We start from the raw sequence: 23,361 nt of genomic DNA, 5'->3' as shown, positions 1-23,361 counted from the left end.
TCGACCTATTGCGAAACTCCTGCGCGAAACTAGACGAGGCTATTAAATCTACCTTTTGTTGTGGTTTAATTTAATCAATATTATACTTTGTGCGATTGTTATGTTATAAAGTAAGATTTTGTCCGGATGATTTGGCTGTAGAAACCCACGTTTTGGCTAATTCTATATTTTACGAGAAACGCTACGAAATTAAAAAGTTTACATATCACTGGTTACAATCTAAAGACGCATCACCATGGCCACATCAGTTATGTAAACATCCCCTAATATTGTAAATCAATAAACAAATGAACGTAAATAAAGCAACCGACCAACGCTGGTTGAGTATCGTCTGGGCATCGGATTTCGTCCGCTATCGTAAACATATGCGCAGTGATTGTATAGCCCAGACTAGACTACGCGAGTCACGAATTAATCACTATTCTAGTAACGCGTACACACTAGACCTGTATAAGAACCAGATTATTTTTATTTTTAAAATAGATCAGTCCTAATAGTCTGATACTATATTACCAATCAATTGATATGTCGATTAACAGGAGACGATTTATGAAGTATATTTAAATAAAGGTTTTTGAGGAAGATCGGATACTTGTGTCAAGATAATTTTAAAAGCTTAGGCTTCTTCCCCTTCTACTAACTAGCAAGTAGTTCAAAAAGTCGTCTAAGTCGTCACATATGTTCGTAATTTAGGACGAGTAAAGATGCACATTTTAATGTCATCGCAAACACCACATTGTGGCAGCAGCCTAAGGTTATAAAGTTATCGCCGAGAACGATTATTAACATTGAAACCTTGAAGACAGCGACATATTGGCATTTGAATTCAAATAACACATTAGATACTGCACGCTGGCAAAAAATAGCGGTGAAACCACTTACGGTTACCGGCCAGCGTTAGATCGAAACCGGTTTAAACATAACCATGGCCAACTACCACTTTTGAATAACTGTATATTGAGTATAAACAAACTGGAATTTGTAAAACATATGGACTAACATTTCGAGTATGTGATGAACAGATGACGAACGCAAAAAGAGCCTTTGCGCTCGTAAAGATATAAAACACAGAGATAAACTGAGAAAAAGGTACTAAATTTAAAACTACAGCTTTTCATACCGTGTCGCTTTCATTCCGATGTTACTTTGAAATACTCCTTCGTCATTAACATTAATCGCAAAACAAAAAACAAAATTGTATTATTCATTTGATACAGCTAACGAGAATGTTAACAACGAAATACCATTTCACATCTGCTGTCTAAAGGACACGTCAAAGTAAGCAATTGATGTAAACGAAAAAACTCAGCTCAATACGCGAACTGCTTCCGAATGCGCAGCTGCCAAAACCAACAGACTGTTACGAAGTCAGCTGTCGATAATGGTACCTAGGTATCTTACATCGTCCGTCTAGTCATTATGTGAAAAAAAAAGATACCGATAGGCTTATTGACTATTATGATCAATGCCATACTGTATTCGATTAAAACTAACAATATGATCCTACTTCTCGTGTTACGACATTTAATAAATTACCTACTCAAATGGTACTTTTTATTTTCTGAATAAAGTGAGGGTTTTGCACATCAGATCAATTACTGTGGCCTTGTTTATCACAGAGGCATACATAAAAGAAAGGTAACAAAACGATCAGTGTACTAGAGAAGCCATATTAGAATTCTAGTGCTCTTAATACCCAAATCCCTTCAAGAAATAGTTTAACAATTTGCAACATAATTTATAGTAAATGTTTTTTTGTATCCATTCCTATTTATAACATTACCGAGTGTATTGGAAGGCAAATAGAGACATTACCTCTTCTAATCGTAGCGGCTCTTCGAGACCAGCCGCTATACGCTCTCTCTTCTCCCTCTCTTTTCGTTCTTTCTTCTCCTTTTTCCTCCTGTCCTTGTCCCCATCGCGCTCCTCGCAACCGCCGGAGTCGTGCGCTAGGACACTCGATTTCTTCATGAAGTTGAACATGGCGGCAACGAACTGCAAATAACGAAAAGTAACGTCTTTAGTTTTTAAATTAGTCAAATTTTACACTTACATCATCATTATACAGAATTTACTTTAAATTGATACTATGAAGATTAGAATTTTACATTTAAGGTCACTCACTTTTTTTATAATAAAACTTTATAAAAGTATGGGTAAATATTGAGAGATGACATGAGAACCTAGTCATATATACTTATGTTATTTATGTATTTAATACAATAGTGCACCTGCTCAAGGCGAAACATTAAATCGGCCACACCTTGCATTTGACTAGATGTTGCAACTTGCTAGCGTAAAGATCCGTGTCTATTAATGTTCATAAAATTAATTTAGAAACGATCGACCATTAAATATCGAATATAATGAAATAATAATCAAACATAGTAATTAGTTGGTGGAGTTATAACTATTGAAATCTCTGACTATGAAATTTTGTTGGGGATAAATTCCCTTCTCAAGATTTCTACTCTTCTCCAAAAGGTACCACAATTTATTTCATCATATTGTTGCATATATCTATGGGTAGTAGTGATAAAATCTGGTAACCCGTATGTTTGTACATATCCTGATACATGCTTCCTTTTCCCAAATAGTCGATGAGTCACATGCGTTGTTCACATCAAACAAAAGGCAGTGTTAAAACCAAACCTGTTTTGGCATTATATTGTGACCTTTTGACTGCCGCTATATACCAACATTCACAAAATTATATACTTCATATATATTTTATTATTTTTATTCATACTTCTTCCTTATTGCACAACTTCTTTTATACTTATTTTATTCTGTTTTTTTTTTTAAATGAGAGTATATTGTACATTTCAATATGGCTTACAAATAAAATTGGAACGCGCTTCATGATGCGAAGCGTGACAATTAATGTTTTTTTAAAAATCTTAAAATTATTTAAGAAATATACAATTTTAAGCCACAGAAAAGATATATAATCTTCCACACATATGTTTCAAATGCAGAATGTAGTGTTTATTTCTAAATGAAAGAACTTAAAATTCTTACTTTTTAAATACGTAAACAAAAGCACCAATTCCAGCAATACCCCAGTAACACATAAACCAATTTGAAGTTACTTAATATAGTATTCACGTATAAATTGTACGTGTCTCTTATCAGACCAAAAACGTGCAACAATTTACTAATTTAGAATCTGTCTTATAAAAAAACCAAAGTTAACTTTCACATTCAGGAGATTTTTTTTACATGCAGCGATTGTTTTTTACGTTTATATTCCTGTTCGTCAAGACGTGTACACTTCGGCATTAATTACAATGGACAGATAAAAACTTTCTATAGATAATATCGAGTTTGTGCAACATCCATAATTAGTAATTACCTGTTGCATTGGACTAGATATGTATTATAAAAGATTCTTAAGTTTTATAATGTTGATGTGGGGATTTAATTTTAAAAATTAATTGTCTTTCAAATGCATAAAATTTATTATTTTTGTTTAAATATGCCAAACCATTAATAAAATTAATTAAAACATTAATAAAAAAGCCCAAACTTCCAACAGTGAACCTAAAAGAGGACTTCCTTAACATATAAAATAATTTGTTTACAGAGGGTTACAACAACAACGACATTTATTACAAGTTATATGGCGGGAAGTAAACATATATATGTATGTTGAAGACAATCAGCTCTTAGTTTATGTCGAATACTTTCACATACTTTTAATCGTCAATTAAAGGTAGGCAACGTCTGCAATTGCGGATGTCTATGGGCAGCGGTCACTTTGTTATTTAGGCGGACTCAACTGACCGCTTGCTCGTTTGCCACCTTATGATATAAAAAGAAAAATATTGTAAATTCCAATGTTTGTTAGAAGGTATCTCTGGAAGGTTCAACGGATCTTGATGAAATTTGGCACAGATATAGAAAATAGTCTGAAAGAACACATAGGCTACTTATTAAACTGTTTGCTAAAAAACTGTTCCGTGTGGACGGAGTCGCGGGCGATAGTTAGTAGAACATAAAGTTCTGACAAAATAAGAACATTTTCCATTAGAAACGTGTACGATTACGATACGTATTGCGACAATCACCGATCCATTGTTCTGAATATGAACAGCAAACAAAATTTTGCAACACACAGAATTCAGTGGGCACACAACGACCTATTATGTACGATTTATTGTACATTTCCGTGTTAAAATGAAATTAGGTCGGTACTTAATCATAATTCCTGTCATTATCACGATTTCTTGAAGTTAGAAACAAGCATGATTAAATTCAAAGTTAATGTTTTTAGGAACTAATACTTAAAAAAAAACCAATTTCAAACAAAATGCACTCAAAAGTAACCTAAAAAAACCAATTTCAAACAAAATGCACTAAAAAGAAACAAAATAATGTCATGAAAACTCTCTAAACTCTAGTAGTAGTAGTTAGTAGTAGGGGCTCAGTTTTCCGCAACTCCACGACAAGCGCGTATTTTGCGTGTCTCTAAACTCTAAAGAAAGTTCTCTTCTTTCTTGTAACATGTCTATATTGTATAATTATTGTTATTTCGCAGTCGGTGTCGGCCGAAGTAAATAGGTGACATTTTATATTTGAGATGTATTAGACATACTTACGTTTATGTCCCTACTTAGGCCGAAACCGACTCCAAAATAACAATAATTATACAATATAGACATGTTACAAGAAAGAAGAGAACTTTCTTTAGAGTTTAGAGACACGCAAAATACGCGCTTGTCGTGGAGTTGCGGAAAACTGAGCCCCTACTACTAACTACTACTACTAGAGTTTAGAGAGTTTTCATGACATTATTTTGTTTCTTTTTAGTGCATTTTGTTTGAAATTGGTTTTTTTAGGTTACTTTTGAGTGCATTTTGTTTGAAATTGGTTTTTTTAGGTTACTTTTGAGTGCATTTTGTTTGAAATTGGTTTTTTTAGGTTACTTTTGAGTGCATTTTGTTTGAGATTGTTTTTTTTTTGAAGTCGGCTATTTTTTTTTCTTAAAATTTTTGTTTTATTTCACAATTTTTAGTGAATTTGAAGTTCAATTACAAATTTCCTTAATACATATAAAGACATAAATAAGACAAATAAAGAAAAGGACTTTCCTATTTGATATGTGTGTACTTCAATTCAAAAACTAATTTAGAATGCAGCAGATAACCACTTATCCTTTAAACAATGAAATAATTATCAAAATCGGTATACAAATTGAAAATTACCGAACTAATACATCGTAGCGTGCCTTTAATTTTGTCCAGCCGCGCGCCGCACTAGCATTTTTCGAATGCGCGTAGTTTTTAATTATTTAATATCTCCCAAACTATTGATCAGAATTACATAGTTTAAAGGCTAATGTAATCTGCATTTAATACTCTAGCCATCAAACATATTTATTTGGATAAGGATTCATATCGAATATAATATAATAGCGCCGTAAGCTTACGACGCTGTTTTTCGTGTGCATTTTAATCGAAGTTTGTTCACAATAACATGGTTTTTGTGAGACATCCATAGATGATAGATATATGCCACCGAAGACTGTTATTTAGCAAATTTAAGGATCTATAATTACTCCATACATCATTTTTATGTAAGTCATATAGTTTGACCTACGTAAGCCCAGAAAGCAAAATTGTGCTTTTCGTGTAGTATTTTTCGTATCCGCGTAATTTTATTCTTACGATATCTCCTAAACTATTAGACAGAATGATATAGTTTCAATTGCAAATATAATCTACATTAAATTCTCTTGACAATGAACATGTTTATTTACATAAGGGTTAATACTGAACTCGAATAATAGTGTCGGAAATAGAGCATGAATTTAATTGATGTTTCTGAAGAAAAAAATGGTTATTGTAAGAAAACTATAAAAGATAGATATATGCTATCGCTGACTTTTATTTAGCACATTTAAAGAGCTACAATTCGCCATACATCATTTTTATGTAGGTCCTATAGTTTAGCCTACGTAAGCGCTGAAAGCAAAAATGTCCCTAATTGTCGCAACAAATTTTGAAGCTATATTCAAAATCTACTAGTCTTCTAGTTATTTAAAAAAAAAAACAAAAAAATGGGACCCACCTGCAAGCACTTCCTTTCGATTAAAATATTTTTCATCAAAATCGGACCACCAGGGGCGGAGTTTCGCGGTAACACACATAAAAAAAAAAAAAAAAAAAAAAAATACAGTCGAATTGATAACCTCCTTCTTTTTGAAGTCGGCTAAAAACAGATTAGAAAGGTAATTTCAGCACGTTATTTTTTTTTTTAATTTATTTAAGCTAATGTAGCAATGATTGTATAAAGTTTTAATATACTCGACAAAAATACGAGACAAATACATAGTTGATACTTCTAGGTACATATATTTCTCGTATTTTCAAATATGAATATTTTGTATATTCAAAATTATATTCTCTGTAACTGTATAAATAGCCTTTAAAGCTCCGAGTAGCAATCTTTAGTGTACCATTAATTTTTGTTTTGTCAAAAAAGCAACTAATGGTGGATCCATTTCAATGCAAACCAAGACTAAAAATATTTTTTTAATATACAAACGAGCGTGCATCGACGCCCAAAGACATCCATAACACTAGAGGAACTGCAGAAGCTTTACCGACCTTTGAGCAAAGTAACTAAACTTCAATAAGTCAACAATTTGGAACCGCAATAAACACTACATGAATCTTATCTTACTAATATTATAAACGCAAATGTTCGGATGGATGGATGGATGTTTGTTAGAAGTTATCTCCAGCACGGCTGCATGTATCTCGCTGAAATTTGGCAAAGATGTAGAACATAGTTGGGAAGGACACATAGGCTATTAATTAAGTTTTTTTATCCAAGCGAACGGAGTCACTGGCGACAGCTAGTGTTTCAATAAAAATATCAGAAGATTTGCAAAACATTACAATTTGCTGTAAACCCAATCAAATAGTTTCCGTTAAAGCACGGTACGTCGATCAAGCTCAATTCCGCACAACAAAGCGAAATTATTAGACACGCTTACAGCGCTGTCACTATAATGGCACCGTTATAAGCAACAGATAGCCTAGTCTGATGCTAGTTTCACACGAAGGCAGCAAAGAGAAAAGAAGGCCGAGACGGAAAAGTACAGGGTCCGTAGACCAATTCACATTTGATTAGTGATTTCGCTTGTAGAATTGTGAATATATATAATATGGGAATAAATTCATAAAAAGCTCGCAACATAGCAAAAGATATTATTAGTTGTTTAGATTTTTGACCTTTCGATCAGCGATTTCGCTACTCGAATATGACGGGCAAATTACCGTACAGTAAGTGTCCGTTCAAACAATAATCAGTACTGCTCTGCCTCACTGTACTACCCTCGTGTGAACTACACTAACTGTCGACACATTCTATAACTGTGTGTGCATTGAATTAATCCGACGCGAGTGTGAATGCATACGCATACAGTCGTACCAACAATGGTGTCCGCATTTAATCCGTATGTGACCTAGTGGTTGGAAGACACGTGCTGTAGAAATGTTTAATATTCAATGCCTCATACAAAGTTGATGCTCATCATGCAACTGCCTTTTACTATCACGAGAACACTGGTATGATTCTACCATTAGACGTATACTATATAAGATGAATACGTACGACCTTTTTGACCTTTATTTTGGGTGTACTGTAAAAGATTTAAACCCGTTACCAGTCTCAATTTCCTACCCTAAAAATACTTGGTCATATTGATATATTTAAACAGACATTAAAACAACACTTTTCATAATAATCAAATACAGTAAAATGCTAATTCTTCTTCCTCTGTACCAATATAAAAAAAATACGTAAAATTTTTATTTTACTTATTTATTAGTTTCATTTTAATTCTAGTTGTCGGATCTACTGGTATTATACGAAGTGCGCACTAATTAAAAGGATTATCTCGGTTAGTTGTGCTTAGGTCATTTGATCCTTGCCAGCTAATTAGCGGACTGCATTGCGGAATGAAATTAGGTCGGGTCGAGTTGTATGGCTAATTGAAGTTTTTAACTTTGTCCTTTTGAAAACGTTACATAATTAAAAATAATGAAACAATTGAACAACTTTGAACATTACAGAAACTATCATTATATATTTTTATAAAATACTGGCCTACGAATCCGTTCGAGCGGAATTTAAAATAAAAACTTAATTAATAGCCTATGTGTTTTTGCAGATTATGTTCCACATCTATTGCCAATTTCATCGTAATCCGTTAAGTTTTTCTGGAGATATCTTCTAACAAAAATAAATCCATACAACTAAACATTCGTAGGTATTTACAATATTAGTAAGACAATTAGTGTTGTCGGAGAATGTGATAGAAAATATTAGACTTTTATTCGTTTAAAGGGTAAAAAGATAGTTTAGGTACAAAAAACATGATCTGAAAAGAATAGTAACTAAAAACAGTGTATTGATATTGTTCTTTTCTACTTCTGAATATTTGAAAAATTCGTTCAACACTATATCTAGCAATCAAAATTAAGTTAAATAAAATGTTACTGTACAGAAGCCGCATTCCAAAAGTATTGCAGTACATAGTAAGTTTTACGTAAAAATAAAAAGAATGGAGACTATAGCCTGGCGCACTGAGTCAGTCTATTGGCGATCGTTCAAAACCCTCCCTTCGTAAAGAGCTCGTAGCGTATTCCGAACGCATTGTCTACGGCTGTTGATTGCACATTGTGTACTGGAAATATAACTACACTATAAAACAATGTCCCCATACCGCGTCCCTCTGTATAACGATAAGTTCAAAAACAAAACGCATTTTATCTTTTCATCCTCTATCTTAAGGTATTTAGGTTTTGAGCAAATTGGACAGAAATGTGCTGCAATTTTATACGACAAAAAAATGATGAGCATTTACAAAAAAACTATATTAAAATAATATTTCCAAAGACGGTTTTTAGAAACATTACGAAATTGTTGAAAACGAAAGTTAACTTATAAAAATAATACATATTCATTTATAATTTTTAAATTAAATCAAACTATTTTCCTACAGATGCATAAAATAACCAGAGTTCAAGGGATGACTAACAGAAAAGTGTTAAAAGGCGAGTAGTATAAAACAATGTAAATCGCGGTCAGTGGGTAGTGGCCTCAATAGTTCGCGTTCCAGACGCGATGACGCCGCACGCGTAGCCCCCGGGACCTAGCGGTATTGACCGATGACGTCACAGGAAGGTGACGCCCGTATTACATAAAGATCGAATCATAATTTCTCAGAATTATACCTTCGTATTCAATTTCAAATCGTGAAGTTAAATGATCTCTGTTGAATGATAAGATTATGAATAAGAATGATGTGAGTAACCTCCGTTTAATAAATCGTAAAAGCTATGCACATTACGCTATAAAATGCCATGTATCTTTTAGCAGGAGTAAACGTCTGATCTCATTTTATTATTTTGCTTTGAACTTTATCAAGGTAATCTGATTTATGACTAAGCTGATGCTTCCGTGGTTATTTATACATATATAATGTTTTCTTTTTAGATCACAGTTTTTTCTTACTTATTAAAACTTTATAACATAGTTAACAAAATGATATACGATTTGAATAACGCGCGATGACGTTAATAAAAAAAAAGAACAAGATGTAAAACAAAACGTCTAAACGTAAAGATATGGATTTTAAAAATGTTCCAAAAAGGTTGTACACAATCCCGAAGCCGCAACACAAGCAAACGAGCGGCGAGAACACCGAGGTGAATAGCAACGTCCATTTACATCCGCAACACCAGTCGACTTGCAGAAATTTCTTTCTTCCTATACAGATCTATTCATACGACTATAATACTAATCGTTGTCTGAATACATGGAAAATAAAGAAAGCTACTATATCTACGGGAGGTCCTTATCAAACCTTTTTCTTTATCGTGACTCACGATACCAAAACTTTACGACTATGTTTTATAACTATATCATTATTTATTTGTTAAGCAGTTTGCTAAGTAAATACAGCACAAATATACATTTATGCAATCTACAAAAATGTCAGCATACAAATTATCTAACTCTATACTGTTCCAGACCTTAAAAGTTATTAAAAATTTTACAAAACTGCGCTCATTAAGCACACATATCATGAACAAAGATTTATTTTGTTCCCACTTTAAAATGCTTATAAACTGTTATCATTTGCTTTATTATTTTTTAACACTGTTCAATAACAGTACGATCATCACGTACTGTAGTGGAGACTCAGGTTGAATCCACTAAATGTGTTAAAGAACTAGCCTTTACTAAATACTGCACGCATATTAATATCCTAAGTGATTTAAACTAAAGTTGTTTACTTACGTTCGTTATAATGTTCAGTGTGTAATTAAACATTATCTCATACGACATAGTCACGCAACTGAGATATAGTGATTGAATTAGACGACAAGAAATGCGTCAACACATGCCTAATGACTCCCCTGATGGAATTAACCGAGTAACGAAGGCGTGTGTGTGCTCCTAAAGGACATCGCTTATGTTGAAATAAATATCAAAGAAGAGGTTAGACATAATAAGAGATAGCATGTCAAGACAAATCATTTATTAAATAGTAAAAAAAAAGACGTCATCATCATGGTTTACACTGCCGGAAAGTGTGTACAAAAATATATTAACACCTCTCACATTTTTAACAGAGTTCAAAGAGGTTCTCAACTCGTTTGTATGTTTTTTTGTTCCTTCATAACTCCGCCCCTGGATGTCCGATTTTCATAATCCTTTTTTATTCGAAAGGTATTGCGTGTCATTTTCTCCGAAGAAGCAATAAGATAACAATGTGTAATCTAACACTTATATTTAAACCGTTTCGCAAAATTGATCGTCACAAATAGTCACCAGTCTTCGGTAATCGATGAAAATTTTGTATGACATTTGAATACTTATAAAATGTATTATTTTAAACCAGTGCTGTAGTAAATATAAATATACTGAGACAAGAATGATTAAGTCACCGGAAAGCATGTGACACTAAAATTGGCATACCGGAAATAACTATTGGACAATGGAACTAAAAAAGGCGGAATAAAAATCACAATAGTACGGTTGCGGAAATTGAAGTTAAAAAAATATGATAATGTAACATGCAAGAAGCAAGAATGAAATACAACCCCGTGAGTAATGGCACGATCAGACACCATACACGGTAGACGTGTGGAAATCAGCTCTGAACCGGTACAAAAGTGACGGTCACATAGATTTGAATCAGCAGCTCAACAATTAAATTGGCAGCTCGAAGCTCATCGGGATGTACTATAACTAAGTGAGCCGAAAAGCCACTAAATGCCTGGTGACTAACAGTTCGCAACTCAAAACGACTCTATCGCTGTGCTATTTTTTTTATACAGTGAAACTTGGTTAAGTGGGACCTGGATAAGTGAGAAACCTCCATAACTGGAACTCATGCTGAGGTCCCAACACTTTGGCACTGAATTACCTCTGTTAGTGGGACGAGGTAAACCTCTATATCTGGGATTTGTTCTTTCGATTTATCATCATAGTTACCTCTATAACTGAGACAGCGAGTAAATTTTATATGCATAAACCTCTGTAACTGAGATAACATTGTTTGTTTACTCATTCTTATTCTACCCACAAATTCCACACGTAATTCCAAGTACGTAAGTACAAATTTTGAGCTTCAATTACCTTCAGTTTTAGTTTCGCTTTACTATCATACAGATGTTTATTTGAAAAATGTCAAACTGAAATAACTGAAATAACCTGAAATAACCTGTATTATCACCTCTATTAATGGAACCCTCTGTAAATGAGACAGATATTTATTTATACCTGTATATCTGAGACACTGGGTAAGTGGAATACCTCTATAAGTGAAACGACATTGCAGGTCCCTTGATGTCTCACTTAACCAGGTTTCACTGTATTAAATGGTGACAAACGTCAAGTGGACACCTAAATTTTTAAACAACAATGTATATAGTAACAAAAATGTTGCATAGAAATTCTTACGTTATTTATAAACATTGTAAGAAACTGGTCAAGGACATCATATCAAGTTCAAGTTGAAAAAGAATTAGCATATTTACATCATAATGTTATCTTGCTTACGAGACAAAAACTATTCGTTAACCTTATAAAGAAGTAACAAAGCCACAGATTATGTAACCATGACTTCATTAATAAGAACTTGTTAATTGAAATAAAAAATAATCCAATTTTAAAAATGGAAAATATTGTAAAAAATAACAATAATATGAAAGAAACAAAACTCATATTAACTATGCATTTCAATTATCTTTAATATCATTAAACACATAAATAACAATTTGTAAGCAATCACTAGTGAGTCATCGAGATAAAAAAAAGTACATTGTAATTTTATACAGTTCACCGAGCGATAATGCACGGGTCGCGAGCTCAAACAAAAAACTACAAGTGTGCTGTAATTGAACACAATGGTAAACAATCATGTTGCGGAACCACGCAAAATTCTACTGATATATAGGTAAACATTTATGTATAGGGTGACATAGTTTATGCAGGGGCTACCTACAAAGATCATCGATTTGGACATTGTGAGAAGTACCTATGCAAACGGCGGATAGTCTAGTACTTGATGGAGATATGATAGTCCTGTACAGATTCCGCTATAAAATCCTAACCGGTTTTTAATTGAAAAATTGTAGTAAAGATTAACAATAGTCTAGTTTTTTTATTAAACTTGTGATAAGGTCAAACCAAGTGACAGTTTTAGCCCTGGGTGAGATTTCTACGGCGCCCTCATTTTACCATGTTTAACAGGGTTATGTGAGACTGTTAATTCTCAGACCTGTGGCGCCCCTTTCTATTAAGCGCCTTAGGCGGTCGCCCAATCGCGTCCTACTCTACCCTAACGCCGGCACTGGGTAAACCTTATTTTATATTATAGATTATTTAATTCTAGAGCATGAGAGAAAACAAAATAAGAGCTGTTGACATTTGGCTAATTGGTTCCAATAGAAACTTTAGACTCCTCGTTTTAAACAAACAGTAATTACAATCACATCTTAAGCCCACATTTATAAATGCCCTCCTTTTGTGATAAAAATCCAAAAACATAGAAGCTGGTTTTTTTTTGAAAACGGCAAATACAAGCAAAGAGTAAACGCAAATCATAAAAGTTACATTAAGCTTAATCGCCTCTTAGCTTTCTACTGTTGGTAAAAAATGCTCCGTCATCTGGTAAGAAATAACGATATGTCTGATATTAAGATATCGAGTATAAGTTTTTATTACACCGGCCTACATTCGCAACTCTCGAACAACGCTTTACAAAAAAATTAACACATTCAATGCTACTCCACATATTAATGTAAATTCACAAGGTGAATCAGTGTAACTGAAAGTGTTAACACCTTTATGTATCCACAATTTATCTTTTGCGGACTGAAACAAGGCTTATACACTTTTATCCAAAGAACGTCGCCTTCAAAAGTGTATGGATTAGATGGCATGGCAGATTAGATTTCGCAAAGTATCGATCGAGTAGGTACCTACCTTGGTTTGGTCTTCCGAAGGGTTAGCAAGTAGTTTTGGCTCTAATCTAACTTGTCTACGAATACCAAATCTAGTAGAGACGGCATTTCGTTATGCTGTATACGAATAATAACCACAACCTTATATTTTATCATCGTAGAAAAGCACTCATAGTATAACTTACTAATATTATAAATGCGAATAGTTAGATGGATGGATGAATGTTTAAAATGTATCTCCAAAACGACTGAACGGATCTCGATGAAATTTGGCTCAGCTGTAGAGACCATAGTCTGGAAGAACACATAGGCGGCGACAGCAAGCCATGTATAAAACAAGTAACACGTGAATTGCAATATTTACGATTTTTGGCTGTTTGTAACAAAAATTTATGTTAGAAAAATATATACCGTAACTTAATAGTTTAGTGAATATCGATACTAACCGGTCATCATAACGGTATTCTAATACCACTTGAATTGAACAGCCTAAAAGATCCAATAAATAGGTTTTGAATTTTTAGAATAAAAACCAGTTTGCTTTCTACACATTATAATCTATCGAAACTTATCAATATTTTTTGTAGGCAATTTTCGAATTATTTTTCGCTGAAGTGTGCCTACTGAATAAACACGTCAACCTAATATTATATTAGGGCAGACAAGACAGATATGCCAAAGGGGTTATGGTTCATTGATGAACATGTAGTGATTTTATTTTAGTTAAAATGCACATTGTCAGAATTACGTAATTAAAATACATACTATTGTTAAAAAAAATTACTAATATTATAAATGCATATGTTTGGATAAACAGATGGATGGATGTTTGTATCTCCTTGTACAAGGTATCTCCAGAACGGCTCAAAAAATCTCAATGAAATTTGGCACAGATATAGAAAACATAGACTACATATTAGGATTTTTTAATTAATTCCACGCGGACGGAGTCACGGTTAATAGCTGGTAATGAAATAAAATACAATCGGTAATTTCTATCCGAAGTCGTAGTAATCCTACGTGGAATGTTCATCGTCGTAACAAGTCACATTAATCACGCGGTATGTTATGTTTTTGTCTTTGTGCGTTTACAAATCACACATTGCATGGAACGTGATATCAAAAACATGCTAGGAAATTAATTTTTATTTGCTAGTGTTTGGCTTTTATATGTGCCCAAGCAATTTGAAGAGCTTTGCTGAATATGAGAACCGCATTCTAATCACGACAATTCTATATAGTCCCGTTACATATCGTTTATTTCGTTTCCAATTACAGCACATGAGGTGGAAGATCCGTTTATATTTCTGTGTAAGGTCTTCTCTCTGTGTGTATTACTTTTCCTAAATAAATAATCATAATACAAACAACATTGAAATAATGATAAATGAAACGTTTTAACTTTACCAGTAGAGGCCAGAAAAGGGTGAATAGTACAAATTAGCGCAACCACAGACAGCTGACCTTAGTATTGCCAGACCACAGAGTAAGAATATTAACAATAAAATATCAATAGTTTATGAAATATTTTCTCCTGTGAATATTTTCATTTTGTACTTATAAAATAATACAAGACATGAGAATAAGAAATTCGAATTCAAAATAAAATAAACATGTAACTAAAAATCACAGAAACAGTAAATTTCTATTAAATTAAACCAAAATAACCGTATGTGTAGTAGAAAAGGACAAGTAGCCACTACTGACGTACTATGAAATAAGATTTTATAAAATGCACTTTTAGTACAGTTAATGAATTTTATGTCACGTAAACATAAAACCAAAAGTAAAGAATTAGAAGGTAAGAAAAGCCGTCCGAGACTCTCTCAAGAGATCTGCCGGCGACAAAATAGGGAACGTAAATTTTGTACCAAGCACGCTTCAGAGAACAGTGGCTTTCAGCCTTTTGTGTTTTTAGTGCCCATCTCAGGTACCTAAGGTCTCTTTTTCAGTAGTATTATTTAATGTATAAGTTTTCATACCTATAATAAGACCAGACAGAATATAACGGCAGTATGTATTAATGTTTTTTTCTAAATTAAAATGCTCACCAATCAGATTTTAAGCACAAATTGAAGAAAATCTTGAACCAACTATTTCCTATTTCGACCAATGAAATTATTTAGAATCAACCAATACCTAAAGTCAAAAGTCAAGTGATGTTTGCAACACTTATCAGAGCTTATGTCTTTTACATTAAAATACTAAGCAATTTCTAATAACGAGAAAAATAAATGTAAATTGCAGGACATTACATTGAAAACTTAGTTTGTCTCCCCACATAGACATAAAAATTCAACTATTGCTAGTTCCAATAACGTCTGTACAAAATGCCATAATAAAAGCGGCTTATTCAAAGATTTGCGCGTACGCAACCACAACAATTCGATTCGCATGTACGCCGCAAATACGCAACGCCGTGGGTTCACCGCCCCGGTTACGACATTGCTCTATTGGACCATTCTCATCATAACGTAAACAAGAAAACAATTTATTCTGTTTTAAACAATAAAATCATTCATGAGCAATGATTTGAAGAGTACGACACAATCACATGTGTAAACAAAACGCCGGTATGACACATGTCTTACAAGCCGTCTACGTATAATATTTGCATGCGGCATACTTTGACTTCGCATGGTCCTTCGAGCCGGATGACTAGCTGATATTTGCTTTGAGAGTTTATGTCTACTTGTAAATGTGAAATGCATTCAGTATCGAAAGTAAAATAAACATATTTCAACAACATGGAGGAATGTGGTCAAAGACCAAACTTGGAATGTTTTAAATATATAGGTATGGGAAGAAGTGTAAAAATTATAATGCGTCATTGAACGTATGGTTTATTAAAAAATTATCAATATTATAATTAAAATGAAACATTAATAGCATAATATTAAATATTAATTAATGATTAAACAACTATCCAAGTGCTTAACTCTTAGTAGTAACTAGTAGGAAGTACCAATGCATCATGATTTGAGCAATGCTTCCGCGGCTCCGGTTCTGCCGCATGTTTGTTAAATCAATCTAAACAACATGTTTAGCTTTAATGATATTATAAGAGATAACAGACATGCTCTGTATTATTTGAATTACCAATGAAATAGAAAGGGAACGTGAGTCCAACTTGACAGTATATTAAAACTAAGAAAATATTGTGAAACGTTTGTTTACTGTTTCTAAAATAAGTGATAATATCAATTAAATTAACAATTTCAAATGAAGTTATTCTATTTAAACATAGTCTGGAAGAACACATAGACTACTAATTAAGTTTTTTTTAATTGCGCGCGGACATTGTCGCGGGCGACAGCTAGTGTAATATAGTGTACTCATCGTCATGGCTACAGTTGACGTTCATAGAGTTTGAACACACTGTCATATGTCTGCATGCACTAGCCGACAACCTGATTTGCATGTGGTTTCGTATGATATATAGACGGAAGTTCATACATCAAATAGTTTGGTTAGAAGTCAACAACCCATCATCCTAATTAATGTAAAAGTTTGTATTCTTTCTTATATGTATCATATGTGTACTGTCTACTACTATAATTGAGGGAAACAATAAATTACTGGCAGCTTATTGCGTCTAGTAATATTTTCTATGTTATCTCTTTCTATTTTTTTATATTATAAAGCGCCAAACGAGCAAACGGCCACCTGAATTCGCCGAAATAGCAAAACGACCGCTACCCATGGACATCTGCAATTGCAGATGCGTTGTCTACCTTAAATCAACGGAGAAAGGGACGCACTGATTGCGAACATTTCTATGCTTCCCCTCAAGTCCACTTTCCCTCCTCATTATTTTCTTATAGAAAAAGGGTGGGAAGGGAACGTGGACTAAATTAGGCCGGCACTCATCACACGAAATGCGAAATTACTTCCACTATCTTCTGTGTGGTCGTGGTATTGCACCCGTCGACCCAGCGCATTCGTACACCCAACAAATATTGTTGTTGCGGGATCACCACTATTATATCCTGGATTGCTAATCTAAAGGTATAGCTTTTCCTTTTGATAACTAATGCTTATTACGTGAACACATTAAATTACGATATAATACCCGAAACAGTCTGCCTACGCACGATTGTCCTCCGTTCCGCAATGCAGTAGAGTACAATGACCTAATATAACCGAATGAACGGATGCGTTTAGATATTTAACGGGTCTGGGATATCCGCGGTGATGGTTGGCGTGTGCAGACAGCCTTATAGTAAATTATGTATTAGGCAATTTGGAGGCTAGCGTAGACAGTTCATTAAAGGCTAAAGACCTATAAGTAAATTCATAAAGGCATAGTTAAGAATTTCAAAAACTTTATTTTACGTAAATACCTAAACTATAAAATCCATTACATATTTTGAAACGAGATGAAAATAAGAGTTGAGAAATAAAAACGAATCTTCAGGATGTCCTTTATATTTTTTATCGCATTTAAACTACCAAAATTATACATAGATGACAATTCAATTAAACGAAACATTACAGTTTTCGCTTTCCCGATATAAAACTTGAATTAAGAGAGTTAACGTAAGCGTCATTGAAAGCAAACACTTATGGTGAGACAAGTACGAAAGTATAACGCATTGCACAATCAGATAGTGATAGATAGTGGTCGGTTCTATTTCCAGTGGTAGTAAGGTCAATGTCTGCGGTGTATGGCCGCCTTGTAACCGCGTACGAGAATCGTAACTATACGCCTCCGTTCACAAAACTAAGTCATGATTCATATGTGTAAAAGCGTCACATTAACTGTATTAACGACTGGATTTAAATTGCAAAGTAGTGCTATTTTGAATAAAAGCGTATTTTTGTCCACTATATATTAACAATTCTCGACCGAAGCCTTTAACATAATTAATATTACATTTCATCGAAAATTGTTTTTAGGCATATTTTTTTACAAAGTGTAACGATTCTTTATACGATAAAGTAGCCTACTAAGTAGTACGTTAAAAGAGCACTATTAGTACACGATTAGAAATATTGTCTTGAAAGCCAATTTTTACTTGGCTAGATGTTTTAGACCGGAACTAATGTTAAGTACTCTAGGTGTCATTTAACTTACACAAGACAACTTTTAGAAATATTTTAAACTAGCTGTTGCCTGCGACTCTGTAGTCTATGTTCTACATCTGTGCCAAATTTAATCGAGATCCGTTGAGGCGTTCTGGAGATACCTTCAAACAAACATCCATCTATCCATCTAAACATTAGCATTTATAATATTAGTATAATTACGTAATTGTGTACTTGTAAGGTTAACAAAGATTAATTAAAGAATAAAACATATTATATTCATACCGGCAAACTTGCATATAGCTTTAGTACTTAGCTAATTTCTAGGCTCAATTTATAAAAGCTTTATTCAATACAGCTGGGCTCAGTTACATAGACTTGACTTTCCAACACTGTCATTTATAAACGTCATCAAATATGCACCATGACTTCGTTAGCACGGCGTAGTGAGATTGTTGAAGGCAAACTTTTCAGAAGAACCAACTTATTCAACTTTTCACTCGCATTTATAACTATTTCTGAATATGTCGGGTTTAATTAACACTTTAGATTTTTTATATCTACTTTCATCAAGGATTTACTGGATCTAAAGAGAAATTATAAGTTTATTACTAGTTAATATAATAGTTATGGGGCTTGTTATAAAAAATGTATGATTTTTACATCTTTTGTTTCGTCTACACTTAGAAGTTAAATGTAATCTTCAATGCAATATTTAGGTTTGTGCGTTCCATTGTGGATGTCTGTCTTTGATAGTTTTAATTCGATTCGTTATTTTTCCCGAGGTGTCGTAGAAGTACGGTCAGTCATATTTATTAACTATTACTACTTATAAATTTATTTATATGCCTATTTTGTCGACTGTACAACTAAATGATGATAGTACAGCAAGATGTATGTACAATATGGTCGTAGTGTTTCCACTTAACGGGTTCGTTAGCGCGTGTCAGTCAGTTCATTAGGAACGCTAACGTGATAAAGCGTTGTGAGTGCAGTAGCTGAAGTTAGTAGAATAAAACAACGCCCGAATAAAACATTTAGACTGAGTTTCCACTGTGATTTAGCAGTGGAAGCTATTCCCATCTTTAGCGATGTCACTTTCAAGAATACATTTAATTTACGTCATCATTGTTGACAAATTTTCCTCGTTTAATAACAATAATGTTACTATAGTTTGTTATTACGGTATATTAAATTGTGCAATTGGAAATAAATTAAATTTGCCACTTGATCTATCTAAAATCTAGACAACGTGGACATAACCGATGAAATATTGACTAGTGGAATAAAAAAAATACAAACATTACGTTGAAATAAATTGAAGTAACAAATTGTACGTAATCCGCAACATCAGAATCGTATCATAAACGCATAACTGTAATCATATCTTTTCAAACTGTATAATTTTATTTTTAAGACGCTTCAAAGCTCATTATCGAGTCATTTTTTATTCATGGCTCTACTAAGACAAACAAAGTATACTTTATTATTTACCGTTGGTTTCTGAGACGAAAATCTCTGATTAAAACAGATCTTCATCCTTGTCTTTCATTATCTTTAACATAACAGAGATAACAATATGTTTTAAACGGGGATTTTAGTATCAAAAACCCACGGTAATATGCATGTTAACATCAACAACATACTTATGTACAGTTTGATATCTTTTATATGGACACTAAATGAACACTCACTTGATAGTAAATTATCCTTGTACAGGCATTTATAGGCAATATTGAAATGAATGGTTATATGGACTAAGACGAAAAATATATACGTCCTCGTAGATCTCTGTTTTTTATTCAATTCTTTAAAAACTAGTTTTTAAAAGCCGTATTTAATATTAATGAAGTAATGCGCATTTGTCACAAATGTCACGATATTTTAACATTTTGTGGTTTGAGTTTGAAACCAAGGATAGCCTGCCCTCAATTCTAGCCTAAACAACTGAACCGATTTCGACCAGCGAGATCATTTGATCGGTAATCATCCCTTGAGTATCATAGACCTACAATCACTCGAGTTTATTGATTTCATTTAAATTAACAACTATTTATTTTAATTTCTAAATAAATACGTATTATTCATCATTACAACCCGAATAATATAACGTACGTAATATAGATATAATAAAATACGAGAGACCAAGTACAATGAAGTCAAAGAAACAAAACGTATCAAATTTAAGTACTTTGTCAAACGTTTGGAGTACTAGGGTAGCAGAGCATATGGTGGGCAGATTGCATTCCGATTGTGGCTTGACGTCATCGCTTGCAATGCAGCTTTTTAAACCAGATTCGATATATGGTTGTAGTTATATAAACCGCGTCGAATCCATACCTGTTCCAACATACCGTATACGCATTCAGCGAAAGGACGCGCGTGACAATAAAAACTATCGTATTACATCGAACATGTAACAATCGCCTAGTTTTTTTTTTGACTCTATTATACGAGTTATTATACTTTAAAATGTCTGAAGCTATAGTTTATAATGAGTCATTGAATCTTGATACATAAAAGACTTTATTTTCGGTTAATTCTGCTCGTTGTAATCTAGATGTCATTTGATTACACTAGGTCGATGTTTTGACAGGGTCTATAGCTACTTACGTAATCTAAAGGCCCTTAAAATCGTAAGAGTAGCACTTTAGTGCATTTTATTTAGTATTGTAAACAAAAAAATAAAATAATGTACAAACATTTCTATTCATCATATATCATGTAACACAATAGCTTTACAAAAATGTCAAGGATCATCCATACATCTTTAACCATCTCAGTTAAGAGAATCTCGATCTTTCGTCATATTTTCGATATAATGTTCACAAAGTAATTAATTCTAGACACTTTTAATCTAGAAACAATTAAGACGAAATATAAGGATCAATACATATGAATGGTAAGCTAAACCTCGTAATAACATCTGTGTAGATCTCAGCTGACGTCGGCGGACGGGCGTGATATCGATTGAGTCGCGCGTCCCCTCTCGCAGACGCGGCGCCGCACAGGACCAAAATGCGACAAGCGTACTTACGAAATACCACATATATGACTTGGTAAAATAGAACAAACTACTTCCTTATTTTTGTACCATATATTGTAGGCCCCTTTTCTTCTACATCATTGTGGCCCTGTGCTACTTGGTGGAGTGAAGAAGACATCAGGAAAGTGTGCACTTAAAATATCAGTGTTCAAAAAAATTATTGAATGTTTGTTATTTATATGTTTAAAATTGTTTTGACTTTGACATTGCAACATCTCCTAGTTTCAACAAGTAATATTTAAAGAATGGTGATTAAACATTTCTATGATGGTATAAGTTGTTTAAAGTTGATGATATATGCCTTCATGTAAGTTTTAAAATTCAAGGAAGTAAAGGAAGCATTTTAATTATAATTTTTCAAGAAAATTTGTATGACATACACATGTCTTGTTTAAGAACAGATAAAACAGGACTAATTGCTATATTTTCTTAAACTAAAGTTACGGAAGTGAGAAAATATCATATTTCATAAATATTTATCAGATTTTATTTGGAATGCTGTCCGATCACCTATTATTTTTTGAAAAAAGATATACACTTACATTGTATACAAATGATATAATTGAATGTTCATAAATGTAGTGATTATAAATACACTAACCAAACATATTCTCTCTACGAAATAGATTCTTTATTAACTTCTGCATTTTTGTCTATTTAACTGTCGGATAAAAACTGAGGAGAGTTCCTAGTTTAAAAATACATAATAATTATTGTTCTAAAACACTTTTGTAATATTTCAATACTCACACTTATTTAAATTATGAATAATATTTTTATATAAAACATTTAAAAGGGTTTTCAAATTTTATAAGGGCAAGACCATGCTTGAAAGTTTATTATAATATAACTTATAAAATCAAACTAAATGGAAATTAGAAAACCATTAACTTTTATTGGAAACATACATGTTATTACACCCCATTATGTGGGAGACAGCAGGGCATTAGAATAAAAATATCTAATAATTGATGTTAAATATTATTGTTTTATGTAACTTAACAAACTTACTTAAATTAGACATAATATTTTGTATCTTTTAAACATGTTTAAAATATCTAAATTTGTTTAACTTATGTTTTTACATATAGTTGTTACTGCAAGACGTCTATGTCAATACATCTGAAATTAATTAACACCATAAAGATTGTACTGTTGCTTAGTATTTCTATGCTAAACAAATTTCACGACGCAGTAGCATAAGTATTATTTTGCTTTGAACTCTACTCCCAACGATTATACGTTTAATATAAATATTTACTCACTTGTGCGTATTTTTAATCCGAAAACCCAACGATGTAAAATCCTCGCCAGATACCTTCAATGAACTAGCACACCAAATACAACAACACAACGAATTTCAATCATTATACAACTATAGGTTTAATACATTAAAACTTAAACCATTGTATATCACGCACTAGCATTGTAACAACACTTAAATTACACAAAATTCACAGTATTCATGGAAGAATGCACTAAAACCTGGAAATCATAGATCTGTTTAACTTGACAGATGTCGTAAATCGCGTTCCGTAGGCGTATCCAAACGTACTCGGTATTGACACGCTCCGAATAAACTAAGCAAAAGTAAAACAGGCAACGACCGGCACCGGCCGTCCCAAACAGAACCCAACTAAAACCTGTTCCTTTCGAATGTGTGAAAAATTTCAAGGCAAACAGTATAACTTGTCGTGCTATTGAAATTTGTAGCATTATATGTCAGCCCCGCCGTGTTCTGGTGCGTTCAGATTCAGAAATAGTCATAGGCAAGTTCTTTAAAAAGTATAGTAATTA

At 33.0% G+C, this 23,361-nt stretch overlaps 1 protein-coding gene across 1 annotated transcript in view; it reads right to left on the bottom strand.

Moving 5' to 3' along the window:
• Nucleotides 1-23,085, bottom strand: part of LOC106718799 (unconventional myosin-XVIIIa) — a 146,215-nt gene extending 123,130 nt beyond the window's left edge. Inside the window, exons 1-2 of the mRNA XM_045683188.1 lie at nt 22,830-23,085; nt 1,816-1,995 (exon numbers count right to left, since the gene is read on the bottom strand). Of these exons, the coding sequence (XP_045539144.1) occupies nt 1,816-1,983 (168 nt within the window). The 5' untranslated portion in view covers nt 1,984-1,995; nt 22,830-23,085. The remainder of the gene's footprint in view (nt 1-1,815; nt 1,996-22,829) is intronic.
• Between the last annotated feature and the right edge of the window lie 276 nt (nt 23,086-23,361).

This window comes from Papilio machaon, chromosome 21 (genome assembly GCF_912999745.1).
Source record: "Papilio machaon chromosome 21, ilPapMach1.1, whole genome shotgun sequence".
Lineage (NCBI taxonomy): Eukaryota > Metazoa > Arthropoda > Insecta > Lepidoptera > Papilionidae > Papilio > Papilio machaon.
This window is presented reverse-complemented; position numbering and strand designations above follow the sequence as displayed.